Below are 14,591 nucleotides of genomic sequence, written 5' to 3' on the forward strand. Positions count from 1 at the left end.
CTTGGTCCATAAGGACCCCAAAGCGCTTTACACATTCAGTCATCCACCCATTCACACACACATTCACACACTGGTGATGGCAAGCTACATTGTAGCCACAGCTGCCCTGGGGCGGACTGACAAAGTGGTCTTAAGGTGTGCTGACTGGGGACTACTAATGCTTATCAATAATAATAATAGAAGGAAACATTTTAAAAGATATAAAACAATGTGCTTACATTTTTGCTGAGGTAACCAGTGGAGATATTCCTGCATTGTTTGTCCTCAGAGTGGCAGCATCCTCCACATCTGTAGACGGACACACATGGTGGCTTATAGAAGACGTTGGTAGGAGCACCAAACTCTCTCCCCACATCAATACACACTTCTCTGGGAGAACACTGAGTCTTCCTCCATTCTGACTCTATACCTGCACACAGAGAGACAGTCAGACCACTGTTACGGTGACTTGTTGTTCTTCCTAATGTAGTATTTATCATGTATATTGTGGAGAGAAAAGCAGACCTAATAACAATCATTTGAATAGATACATTTTGTTTTATTACAGTGGCTATGATTTCTGTGCAAGATGTCAAATCCTAGTTGACTCATTCAATCTCAAATGAGCATGGGCCTTGGATTAGATTTAGAACTGGATACATTCACTAAAGCTTAATTATAGTAATTCTAGATGATCCAAAATCAAAGAAGACTCACTCTCCTCTTTATGAAACTGAAAGAATTAAGAAGTAGAATTTGAAGAAAGAACATAATAAACAAAACATAAACATACTTTTCAGGATATCCAAGTTGAGGTAGACAGCAGCAAATGTTGGCTCTTCTGTATCACCCAGTGGCCTAAGCTGACGGACCTGTGACTGCTGGGAGAGTTTGGAGGATGAAGATGCAGCAGCAGAAAGTTTGGATTTACACTTCACAGCAGCCCAGTATGAAGGATAGATGAGACTCATCAGCTCATCTACACTGGAGGCTGAACGCAAACTCTGTTCCAAGTCTGGCGTTGGTGAAGTGTCCTAAAAGTGAAAACAGACACCTTTACTCAGAACACTGCTTTCACTGAGAATTATTACATATTTTATAATAGTCAAATGAAGAGGGCTAGAAACACTTTTCTACCTAAATGAATGATCGTAAAATTGTATTTTTGCAAGCTAGAAATTTCAATGAGGTAACAGTCAAGGCCAAAGACTGGTTTCAAGTTTGGATCAACACAATTCAAATCAATATTGGAGTTAAGGCAAACATCCCAAACTAATTCATTTCAAATTGTCCAAAGCATGCCCTAAAACTTAAAGGTTATTTTCTTAAACGCAAATAAAAATTTCCTACTTTTTAATGTCAATGTTAAATACCCCTAAATTCTTCACAACAAAATCTTTAATCAGAGTCTCAGAAATATGACTCTGACAAGACTATCAGCCTAATGACTCAAAGCCTTTTCCTATGTAACCTATGTATACTGGGGACCTTTATTAATTTTGTATATCACCTGTTTTTGTGGGAGCACTTTAAATGGCTTTGACTTTATGACTTTTATGAATATAGAAAAGGATTCTTCAGCATTCTTCAGCACTGCAGCTTTCTTACTGCTGCCAGTTGGAAGACTCGAGGGTGAAACCACAGGAACACTGGGAAAAAACACTTTTCTTTTCTACTACAAAAGTATCTGAAGTAACAAGACATTTTTGTTGCATCAACAACAAATAAAGTTTGTGCAAGATCAGTGAGGCAGTTCATCTTATTGGTTTACCATGAGCAAACACTTGCTTTGGATATCACAAATGAAGAACACGTGCTAGTGGTTACTCACTGCCAAATGTCTGTCAGTATGACGAGGATCTTAACCAAAGGGCAGGAGGGTGGGAAGAATTACAGTATGCATCACTTATAAGGTTTCCAGTCTGATGGAGTTATTGAATAGATAAAGCAATTTACTGCTGTGAACGTAGGCAGCCATACAACATATTTAAAACACCTTAAAAAAGCCCACTGAAAAAAGAAACAATACAAAACAAAATGCAAAAAAATAATAATAATAATAATTAACGGAGAACTGGAACATCAATTCTACCTCAAATAACACTGGAGCTGCTAGTCCATTACTCCGTCAGTCAGTTTGTGCGTTTTGGGTGACTTTGACATATCAATGCATTAGTCCACAGGTGAGCCCATTTTAAATGGCTAAACTCCATTTAGCTTTTCAGAAGTGTTTGGTTAACTCATTCTTTTGGCTGCTTCTCCAAGCTTGGGTGTCTGTGCAGATCCCATCTTCTACTGCAGATAATATGCTGTTTATGGATGACATATTTTGATTTTTCATTTACTCTGTGGGGTACTAAAGACTTCCAGTCTATTGGTGGAAACAGACTGGAAACAGTCTTTAGTCTTTTTTTCTTTTTTTTTTTTGCCTGTCCCGTTTCGTTCTTTTGCCATCAGAATTGTTGTCTAAAGGCAAAGAAAGATGCCCAACGGATTTACTTTACCAAAATGGACCATCCCAGCCTTGCCGTATTGGTCTATTTGATTCACCTTTGCTTTTATTGTTTATTTTATTTTCATTTGCTGAACATGGGACAGACTTGACTGGGGAAAAGAAAAGGGAGAAAGAAAGAGGGAAAGAAAAAGAGAGGGGAAGAGGGACGGTGATAAAGGGCAAAAACCAAAAACCAACAAAACAAACAGACAAAAAATACAAATATCAATCACCTGGGTCACCTGTTGAAAAAGAAAAAAGAGAAAACAAGCAAAAAAAGAGAGCAATATAAAAAATAACATCATCACAATGATCTATGTGAATATAACAGTAAATACTAAATATTAAACATTATTGTGCAGCACGTAAGATCGACAGCGCACAGTGTGCATTGAGGTAGAAGCCAAAAAGGGTGTACTTTGTGTCTGTGAGAACCCGTCTGTACACCTGTGAGCGTGAGCGAGCTTATATTTAAAAGGTTCCTTCATGTTCCTTCTGCTAGAGGGTGTGGGGAGCCATAGCCCCGTCCTTCTGGGCATGAAGCAGTTATGGAGGAGATCAAGGCCATCAGAGGCCCCAAGAGCAAAGGAGACCAAGGAAGACCAACAGAGGGGCAACCGCGCCACTATCCCGGAAAGAGCTGAGGAGAGCCCCAGATGAGGGGTTGCTCAGCAGCTGCGGAGCAGAAGCCAGGGGGGGTTGCAGTGACGTGCCTGTGAGCTCCGCCGGCAGCCAGCTGTGCCAGAGTGACCGAGCCCCAGGCCGAGAGGCCGAGGGTACCCCACACCCGAAGGAGCCCGAGCGAGCCCCAGGCTCCAGGCCCCGACAAGCAGCCACCAGGAGTGAGACGGTGGGTACCTGGACGCCCGTACCCGGACACAAAGAACCACCAATGCACCGATGTCTGAGGGAGTCCGCCACTGGCAGGGGGAGTGGTGGGGGGAGATAGGCCTCCATACCATTGAGGGTCTGAGATGTCCCCAGAGAGGTGGCGTCTGATACCCAACCTGACATATAGACACAGGCATACAGGCACACACAGATACAAACATCGATTCCCACCATGCTCTCATATGCAATTACTCAGCACTCACCCAACGTGGAGACAGAAATAAATAGACACTGTACACTCAATCACACTCCCCAAGCGTACTCTATACCCCAGGTCTAGGTACCCTTGCCCCTGGAGGGGGAAACTGCACCAGACCCAGGTAGTGTTACCCTCTTCCCTGGGGTGGAGAGAAGCAGACGGCCCCGACTCCGCAGCAGCAGGGAGGCACCACACTCCAGACCCCAATTGGATGACCAACTCCTCCTCCCAGCCCCCCCACCCCAACAGGCAACAGAGAACGGGGGTCTGTGAAGACTCCAAACCTCCCTGTAGTGTTGATGCATGTGTGTCCTAAGGTGCATTTAAAAGCCAGGGGGGCATGGAGCTACCTGCCAGAGAGCAGCAGGTAAGCGCATAGCCCCTCCTGATAGCCCTCAATGTCTACATGTATTTAAAATTGAGAGGTGGGCAACGACGCCAGGGGTGAGGTTGTACACCCTGATGGTCTTCTGGACGACGTGTAGCATGCCCACCCCCAAGGTCCGATATGTATGTGTTATGAGAGTGTGAGTAATGTGAATGTCTAAGTTGTGGGATAAAATTAAGGCACAGGCAGCCAGAAGGGGACAGAGGGGGACATCCCCCCCAGATGTCCCCCTGCACCCTGGTGACACACCTTTGCCCTAAGGTCCTGCATGTGTGGGTGATTGTGGTGGAGCGGGAGAGGGAGGCAGGTGACCCCTCCCTGGGGCCAGCTCCCCCGCTGTCCCCAGTAGGGAAAGGGGGCCCAGGCCCATCCGGACCGGGGCCCAGTTCAGCAGCGCCGCCCGGCCCCACAGAGCCTGGGACAGCCCACCCGACCCCACCACAGAGAAAACTGCACCCACCCCATCATCCACTTATCTTCCAGACTACACAAGACCATAGACACCCAGGCTGAGTTCTTCCTCCACCTCTCCTATATCTCTCTCCACCTGCAGAGTCAGTTCTTGGAGAGAGGAGACCTCCTGCAAGATGTAACAGCCTCCCCCACTAGTTGAAGAGCCCACCAGGTGGCTCGATGCACCGGTGGCATCCTGCACCAGGGCTGAGCCCCCATACACCCACCCGCCCACAACCCCGGCGACACACCAACCAGGATCCAAGCTCCCAAGCCCCCGAGGCCCAGCCAGGGCCCCAGCCCGGAGACGGAGCATCCCCAGAACCCCCCACCTGCCCCGGACCCACCCAGGGACAGCCAGGCTCCCAGGTCAGTAACCCACGTCCGTCAGCACAGACCATCCCCTAGCCCCGCTGCACGCAGCCACGAGGAAACCATCACCTAAGAGCCAACAGAGCCCTTAACAGGCCATGACCACAACCCCGGGTTGAGCCCTCCAAGGAAGACGCCTCTGGGGAATCCCCCGACACCCCAAGCCTGTCCTCACCCTCACACCAATCACAACAGTGAAGGTGGGACCAAACTATGACCCCCTACCCCAATAGGTGATGGAGCTGATCAAAGGAGCCCAGAGCAATTGATCTGATGTGGTGGTAGAGGCTGTATCAAGACTAATGTAATCTATTAGATAATTTCTATATTGGTTAGAATTAAGATTATTTTTATTTTTCCAGTTCACGAGGACTGTTTTCTTGGCTATGCATAGGGCACTGAAAACCATATGGGCTATATTTTTTTCTGTAGTGACATAATCTAAGCTGCCCAACAAACACACTAAAGGGGAAGTTGGAACGTTACACTTCAGACACTTTGATAAGTCTTCACATATCTCGCGCCAAAACTTCTGAACTGGTGGACAGAACCAAAGAGCGTGGATATAATTGTCCGTTGAATTGGTTTGGCAGTGTGAGCAGTTGTTGGTAGACGTAAAGCCCATCTTGAACATCCGATGACCTGTATAGTGTACTCTATGTAGTATTTTGTATTGAATTATTTTAAGACTGGGATTTCTAAATAAATGAAAGGTTTTTAAGCGTATCTGAGACCAGAAGTTTTGGTCTAAGTTAACTGATAAATCCGCTTCCCATTTTGCAATAGGAAGTGATACAGGGAGTGCAGAATTATTAGGCAAGTTGTATTTTTGAGGAATAATTTTATTATTGAACAACAACCATGTTCTCAATGAACCCAAAAAAACTCATTAATATCAAAGCTGAATGTTTTTGGAAGTAGTTCTTAGTTTGTTTTTAGTTTTAGCTATTTTAGGGGGATATCTGTGTGTGCAGGTGACTATTACTGTGCATAATTATTAGGCAACTTAACAAAAAACAAATATATACCCATTTCAATTATTTATTTTTACCAGTGAAACCAATATAACATCTCCACATTCACAAATATACATTTCTGACATTCAAAAACAAAACAAAAACAAATCAGCGACCAATATAGCCACCTTTCTTTGCAAGGACACTCAAAAGCCTGCCATCCATGGATTCTGTCAGTGTTTTGATCTGTTCACCATCAACATTGCGTGCAGCAGCAACCACAGCCTCCCAGACACTGTTCAGAGAGGTGTACTGTTTTCCCTCCTTGTAAATCTCACAGTTGATGATGGACCACAGGTTCTCAATGGGGTTCAGATCAGGTGAACAAGGTGGCCATGTCATTAGTTTTTCTTCTTTTATACCCTTTCTTGCCAGCCACGCTGTGGAGTACTTGGACGCGTGTGATGGAACATTGTCCTGCATGAAAATCATGTTTTTCTTGAAGGATGCAGACTTCTTCCTGTACCACTGCTTGAAGAAGGTGTCTTCCAGAAACTGGCAGTAGGACTGGGAGTTGAGCTTGACTCCATCCTCAACCCGAAAAGGCCCCACAAGCTCATCTTTGATGATACCAGCCCAAACCAGTACTCCACCTCCACCTTGCTGGCGTCTGAGTCGGACTGGAGCTCTCTGCCCTTTACCAATCCAGCCATGGGCCCATCCATCTGGCCCATCAAGACTCACTCTCATTTCATCAGTCCATGAAACCTTAGAAAAACCAGTCTTGAGATATTTCTTGGCCCAGTCTTGACGTTTCAGCTTGTGTGTCTTGTTCAGTGGTGGTCGTCTTTCAGCCTTTCTTACCTTGGCCATGTCTCTGAGTATTGCACACCTTGTGCTTTTGGGCACTCCAGTGATGTTGCAGCTCTGAAATATGGCCAAACTGGTGGCAAGTGGCATCTTGGCAGCTGCACGCTTGACTTTTCTCAGTTCATGGGCAGTTATTTTGCGTCTTGGTTTTTCCACATGCTTCTTGCGACCCTGTTGACTATTTTGAATGAAACGCTTGATTGTTCGATGATCATGCTTCAGAAGCTTTGCAATTTTGAGACTGCTGCATCCCTCTGCAAGATATCTCACTATTTTTGACTTTTCTGAGCCTGTCAAGTCCTTCTTTTGACCCATTTTGCCAAAGGAAAAGACGTTACCTAATAATTATGCACACCTGATATAGGGTGTTGATGTCATTAGACCACACCCCTTCTCATTACAGAGATGCACATCACCTAATATGCTTAATTGTTAGTAGGCTTTCGAGCCTATACAGCTTGGAGTAAGACAACATGCATGAAGAGGATGATGTGGACAAAATACTCATTTGCCTAAAAATTCTGCACTCCCTGTATTGATTTATCTGTTTTAGAAAATATTCTGTATATTCTGGATAGTAATTTGGGGGTTTTAAGAGTAAGAAATTGTACCACACTTAATGGTGTTTGTAGTTCAGCTTGACCGGATTTAAATTTCTTTTTTACTATGGATTTAATTTGTTGATATTCTAAAAATCTTTCCTTTTTGATCCCATATTGTGTAACTAGTCTGTCAAATGGAATAAATTCTGTTCCTTCTAATATATGTTCTAAGTATTTGATTCCTTTACCACTCTAATCTGGAAAGTTTATCATATTATTGTTTTGGAATATGTTAGGGTTGTTCCAGATAGGTGTACATTTGCATGGGATTAATGAAGACTCCGTCAATTTTAGAAACTCCCACCATGCTGCCAGAGAAGAGCTGATGTTGACGCTTTGAAGCATTCATGTCGTTGGATGTTTGAGCTGATAAATGGTAGGTCTGAAATCTCTTAGATTAAAGTGCTTGTTCTACATCTAGTCAAGGTTCGTCTAAGAAGGTATGTTTTAACCATCCTGAGATAAATTGAAGCCTGTTGGCTAAGAAGTAGTGCTGAAAGTTAGGTAGTTCTAATCCTCCTTTATCCTTGGTCTTTTGTAGTGTTTTTAAGCTTATACGTGGGGGTTTATCTTTCCAAAGAAATTTGGACATACATGAATCTAGAGATCTGAACCAATCTTGTGGTGGTTTAGTTGGGATCATTGAGAATAAATAATTTATTTTTGGTAAGACCATCATTTTTATAGTGGCAACCCTTCACATGAGTGATATGGGTAGACATTTCCATCTAGCCAGATCACCTTCTACTTTCTTTAAAAGCGGGATATGGTTTAATTTAGTTAGATCTGCAAGCTTGGGAGAAACATTAATACCTAAATATTTTATATTTCCCGATTGCAGTGGTGTAGAAGAAGAATTATGGAAGGAGCAATTAATCGGAAGGACTGTAGATTTTGACCAGTTAATTGAGTAATCTGATATTCTTGCAAAAGAGTTTATCAATGCAATTACCCCAGAGATATTGGTTTGTGAGTTTTGGAGAAAAAGTAACACATCATCCGCATAAAGGCTGATTTTATGTTCCACATTCTTGCATTTTATGCCCTTAATTACTGTATTCTGTCTAATTGCTGCTTCTAGTGGCTCAATAAAAATTGCAAACAGTGAAGGGGAGAGTGGGCATCCCTGCCTGGTGCCCCTCAGGAGACAGAAGCTGGAGGATGTCTGGTCATTTGTTTTGACACAAGCTGTTGGGGAATTATATAATATTTTTAACCAGTTTATGAAAGAGGATCCAAAACCAAATTTGTGTAAAGTTGCAAATAGAAATGTCCAGTAACTCTGTCAAACGCTTTTTCTGCATCTAAAGAAAATATTGTAGTTTCGATGTTTTTACTGTATGAGTAGTCTATCAAATTAAGTAGTCTACGTGTATTTGTTGATGAGTGCCTACCTTTTATGAAACCAGTTTGGTCAGGATGAATTAAGAGGGGGGTTATTTTCTCCAGTCTACATTTATAAGGGATATTGGACGATAGCTTGAGGGTCTTTGCCTGGTTTTAGCAGTAGATTAATGTTTGCAGAAAGCATATTTGATGGAAGTCTGCCCTTTTCTTTGATTTCCAACAACGTTCTGTAAGAAATTGGGGCTAGAATCGTCCAGAATTCTTTGTAGAATTCTGCAGGAAAGCCATCTGGACCTCGAGCCTTATTATTGGGCATACTTATCAGGGCTTCCAGGAGTTTTATTCCTAATTTTAATAGTTTGCTGATGCGATGACAACAAATATGTAAAATCAGGCTCATATTTGACGGGAATCATAGGAATCAGAAAACATGAGGGTTCACAAATTCACTTCTACAATGTCTTAGACACATTGTACTGCATACATATTTCATTCAATTCAATTTCATTTATATAGCTTTAAATTACAACAGCAAGCTCTTTATATTATAAGGTAGAGATCATGCAATCACAGTACATATGTATGCATATATATGCAGTACATATGTATACATATGTATGCATATATATGCAGTACATATGTATACATATGCATACATATGTATTAGTTGTGCAACAGATCAAAAATCTCACGGTTCAGATCAGATCACGGTTTTAAGTCACTGATTGGATCAATTTTCGGATCAGCAAAAATAGAAAAAAAAGACAAAAATTCGACTCGCCATTTCCTTATTTAAATATTTTTTGCCTATTAAAAAACATTCAACTGAAGACTCATTCCAGGCACTTATATAAAAACAAATTAAGGTGCAATATGGACATTATGGACCATGCTGGGCATCCTCTGCATCCTCTGCACACAGCCATAAACAACCAGAGGAGTCTGTTCAGTGAAAGGTTGCTTCTCCCAAAGTCAAGGACCAGTAGACTTAAAAAGTCCTTTGTCCCACATGCCAGCCATCAAACTGTTTAACTCCTCGCTGGAGGGGAAACAGGGACAAAGGAGGGGGGAACAAGTAAGCTGTAGTGCCTTTTCACTGTGCAATAGTTTTTGTTCATATCCAACAGTTTCAATACTTGAAATGTGCCATTCCCTTGTATTCTTATTCCTATTTATTCTATTTATCCCTTTTGTATTCTCTGTATTTATATTTGTGTATATATGGTATATTTCTGCTCACATTCTGCAACTTCTGTCGGTGCTGTGCTACTGGAAACTGAATTTCCCGGAGGAACCCACCCGAGGGATAAATAAAGTTTTATCTAATCTAATGTAATCTATAGGGCAGTACAGGGCTTTGTATCTACCACTACTTGTGAGTATTTATTATTTAATCTGCTCTTTCACGTGATTCAGTTTATTTTGAAAAGTCTCAACAGGATCTTGAGCTTTATTGTGAAAGGTTTATGTGGAACATAAACAAGCGGACACGCGATGGTGTTACCGTCGTTGTTGCTAACGACAACGCATAAAAGCAGGCGCTTGTCCGTCTGTAGTGTGGTTATATTAAATATAAGAGAAAGAGAGAACTTTAAGAAATTAATATAGCCACTACAGTGACCATCAAAACGATGAAAAAATATTGCCATAAACAGTTTATTTTGCGGCACCACAAAACAAACGATAGCATAAAATGAAACGATAGACTTTTTTATATTGTCAGCCGATATATATCATTATATCGAACAGCCCTACACCACTCTACATTTAATTATTAATTATTATGAATCTCCAGCTCTCTTCCACAACGTGTAGCTCCCCTGTTGCTCCAGGTGGGACACGGTAGGTGTCTGGTGATTCCCACCTATAATATACAGATATAATAGAGTCTCAGGTAGAGGACCTGAGCTTAAAGGATAGACTGCCCACAGGAGCAAGAGGGGTATTTTTCTGATGTGTGTGTGTGTGTGTGTTTAGAATAATATTTATGAATGATCACAATGTAAAGAATCAGACTGACAGTAACAATACAACTGTTTTGTGCAAGCAACACTGTACACACAGACATGCATGCATTTATACATGTTGTCATTTAATAATTAGAAGGAACACACAGCAGAAAGTGGAGCACACACTTTCCTACTAGAAAAATGTAGTAATGTTATCTTACATGTCTCTATATACTTACTGGAGTTTCTCCGTACAGATTTTTTTTCCTTTCTCCTAATGTTTATGTCTCCATATGTCTGACTATTGTTTTGTTTTTGTCTAAATCCCCAAACCACCCACCCTCTCCACACACACACAAACAGACACACACACACACTCTGACCCTTTACGTGGGAAAAACTTTTCCCAGCTGTCGCATGAATTCCATCCATCCATCTATTTTCCTACTTTTACCCAGTTCAGGGTTGCAGGACTGGAAGCCAAAACAATTGAGAACAAAATACTCCTAAATAAGACTTGTTTGTCACCTGATAAAGGGCACAGTTTCCTGCTCTGACTTCAGAGCAGGAATCACAAAGCTGACTGGGAACTCAATAGAACTGACATCAAATCAGCCACCATTTTGGCCTTTCCTGCTATTTACTTTTTCTAGAAGATTTAAACATTTGATGGTTAGAAACTACTTTGGAAAATTAACACAGACACTGCCATATTCAGCCAAACATTTTAATATGGTTGGCATTATATTAAAGCACCCTATTGATCATTTTACTTGTGTTAGCCTATTAACTTCTAAATGTGCATGTAGTAAACTGCTGTAATTTTCCCGAGTGTGGAATACATTCTTAGACAGATATCAAAACACAATCATTCATATCTGACTGGATCCTTGAGGTTAATTATCCAGCAAAGTGAACAGCTCACAGCACGGATTTTTGTTACAGATAGGGGCTCTTTAGCTTTTACCAGCAAGCTTTTTCAAATTTTCTAAAAGTTCCAAATTTCTGTTACACCAGATGTCCTTGAAGTATCACACTCCACTTTGTTGACCTAAAGCTGAACCAAGAGTTCAATGCAGTTTCCAAGATTTTAAGCAAACCAACTACCCTGGGAAAAATAAGTAAAAGAACTTGTGTGATTGACTGTGTTTAGTACGCACATGTCTTATGAATAAGCTGTAGTTTTTCAAATTAATGACCTCGAAATGCATTTCAGTGTAGTTTATTCACAACAAGAGTTCATTCACAAGATCCAATTTATGGCAAAAGTCATCCCAAGGCAGAACAAGGAGACAATGTAGAAGAGAGCCAAAGACTAATAATACCTAACGATAATAACTGATAATAACTAGTAGAGAGTGTCTCTGTCTTCTGAATCCAAACTATTCGAGACTTGTTTGTGATGAGAATGATTTTAAATTCAATTTTGGTTCTCAACAAGGAGTCAATGGAGCCAATACAGGAGAAATACGCCCTTGCTAGTCTCTGTGAGTATTCTAAGGTAATGCCATCCAGAGTAAGAATCTGCTTAGATACCATATTTCTAAGATTTTCAGGGCCTTGTTCAATAACCTCAGTTTGATCTGAATTAAGAAGTTAGCGGCTATCCAGGTCTTTATGTCTTCAAGATATTCCTGCAGTTTAACTAATTGGTGTGTGTTATCTGGCTTCATGGATAGATAGAGCTGGGTGTCATCTGCATAGCAGTGAAAATGAATACTATGTCTTCTGATGATACTGCCTAAGGGAAGCATGTACAATGTAAACAGAATTGGTCCTAGCACCGAACCCTGTGGAACAGAAACAGAAGACAGCAGGAGTTTTGATACGAATAGAAACACAGAAGAATCAGTTGAGAAGCCAGAGGCCTGCATGCGTGTCAGAGACCTGAGGTAATATTTGTAATTATGAGACTTAGAGAATTCAGAGAATTGAAAACTGTACAATTAGAAATCCCAAATGAAATAACAAAATTTCTTTTTGTATATGCATTTAGTTGTGTCAAATATTCCAACTCAACAATCCCAAATAGACTTGAGTACATGTGCATGTAGTAAAACAAAGGACAGCAAGCTATGGAAACTAATTGATGATTTACTTAAACAAAAAAGTGCAAAGTTCACTTAAAATAAAGAAAGTCAGTTTATATTTTCTCATCCTCTGGTAAATATCATCATTTTATGGCCTTTCTTGGCCTCCTGTAACACTTTGAGTCATTTTTGATGAGAACATGTCCTAAAATGTGATTATTTAACAAATATGTAGGACTGCTTTCTTTCTTTCACACGGTGATTTGCATATGCACAATTTACCCAAAGAGAATACCTTTGGGTAAATTGTGCCATTGATTATGAAAGTAAAACTGTAGATTTTGATCTCAGAAACTGTCTAGCTATATAAAAGTTAGACAAAATCAACACAAAATTACTTAAGGTTTATTTAAAGTTATTTTACAACATCAAAGGCCAACTGTGTCACGTGAGCACATCAAAAGTCAATTTTCTTAAACAAGGCCTAGCACCACATGAACACATGTTCAGAACAAAATGAAATTCAAATGAAGACAAAATTAACTGGAATTCTCTTCACACATCTGGCCAGCTCCATAGCATCCCACTTGTTGATGCTACCCACTGCTCCCTTCTGGGTGTACTGCAAAGTTTTTGTGGTGTGGTTATTTTTTGTTTGTAAATGGTAAATGGACCGATTCTTATATAGCGCTTTTCCACTCTCCCAGAGTACTCAAAGCGCTGTATACAACATGCCACACTCACCCATTCACACCCACTTCTAAACACAAGTGCAAACTAATCTGCATTCACACTACGATGAACGTATCGGAGGGCAACTTGGGGTTAGTATCTTGCTCAAGGATATTTGACATGCAGAACGGGGAAGCCAACGATTGAACCACCAACCTTCCAATCAGTAGCTGATCTGCTCTACCACCTGAGCCACAGCCACCTATGTTTGTTTATTTTTTGTTTTGTTTTTTTTATGCACATCTTCTCTTGGGATGACTCCATCACTTTCTTTGAAAGTGAAAATGGGCTTTCCATTCACAAACCTATTACTACTTCACCTTAAAAACTTTGCACCAGTGTCGGCACCATCAACCTTCTCAACTAATCCAACGCGGTTGTAGGATTTGGTTTTGCCTGCAAAGTTCACAATGATAATCACAATTACTTTCAGATTTAGAAAAGTTGAAGCTCTACGCTCCAAGTACCCAATTTTGCTTCTCTGTGAACTATCTGCATTTTGATAACTGATAATGAGCATTTCCTGGGTAAATAATTATTAATGTTCTCTACTACTTTTTCTTAAATGCACGCTTAACCCAACCTGATTTTGCCTCTGATATCTCTGCCAGCTGGATCAAAATATCATTTCTTTGTGCATACTCAAATACTGTGAACTGGCTTTTGAGAATGCACAAAGTAAAGAACACATAAAAGCTGCTAGTGCTTTTAAATGATCTGCCAGCGCTTTCTTCATATTTTTGTCAAAGACTTGATTGGCAAGTCCAGTTCTTTTAGTTCTGCTAGTTGGAAAAGAAATGAGGCTATATTCTTTTTAGTCTTATTTCTTTTCCAACTAGCTTTTTCTTCTCCATGTATCGTTTTAATGTCATCCTGAATATGTTCATTTTCCTTGCCACCTGATGAATGGACTTCCCCTTCTCCACCTCATTCACTGCTCTCCATGTGCTCTAAAGGAGTGGAAGCCCTGCCTGTCCTCCCAATTAAAACTCTGATCTATTTTTAGTTTCATTATTTTTCTTTTCATATTATTACATTAAAATGTGTTTAAAATATTCATAAGTTGGGGTGAGTTGTGCCACTGCCACACTTGCCTTACTCTGAAAGGCAAAAATCAGTTTTTGAACTTAAGTGTGCTTAATTCTCAAAGAGGCTCTCTTCTTTGCAGGATGAGTAAAGTGGCTGACTCTTCAAAAATGAGCGGTCACATGACCAATTTCTTCTTTGGTTCCCTAGAAATAGTGGGTGGCACCCCACTTTCCCCTACTGTCTTATGGATTACTGACTACGTAAGTCAGGTAGTACGTGAGACTTGGCAGTGCTCTGATT

General features: G+C 40.9%; 1 protein-coding gene across 1 annotated transcript in view; it reads right to left on the bottom strand.

The window, feature by feature from the left end:
- vegfc (vascular endothelial growth factor c) overlaps positions 1–14,591 on the bottom strand; it is a 102,071-nt gene that overhangs the window by 71,034 nt on the left and 16,446 nt on the right. The window contains exons 2-3 of the mRNA XM_086294608.1: positions 773–1,013; positions 219–409 (exon numbers count right to left, since the gene is read on the bottom strand). Coding sequence (XP_086150734.1) covers positions 219–409; positions 773–1,013 — 432 coding nt within the window. The remainder of the gene's footprint in view (positions 1–218; positions 410–772; positions 1,014–14,591) is intronic.

Source organism: Aulonocara sp. 'chitande type north' Nkhata Bay, linkage group LG6 (genome assembly GCF_057382095.1).
Source record: "Aulonocara sp. 'chitande type north' Nkhata Bay isolate Kocher_YH1m ecotype deep benthic linkage group LG6, A_spYH_male_GT1.1, whole genome shotgun sequence".
NCBI classification, from domain to species: Eukaryota; Metazoa; Chordata; class Actinopteri; order Cichliformes; family Cichlidae; genus Aulonocara; species Aulonocara sp. 'chitande type north' Nkhata Bay.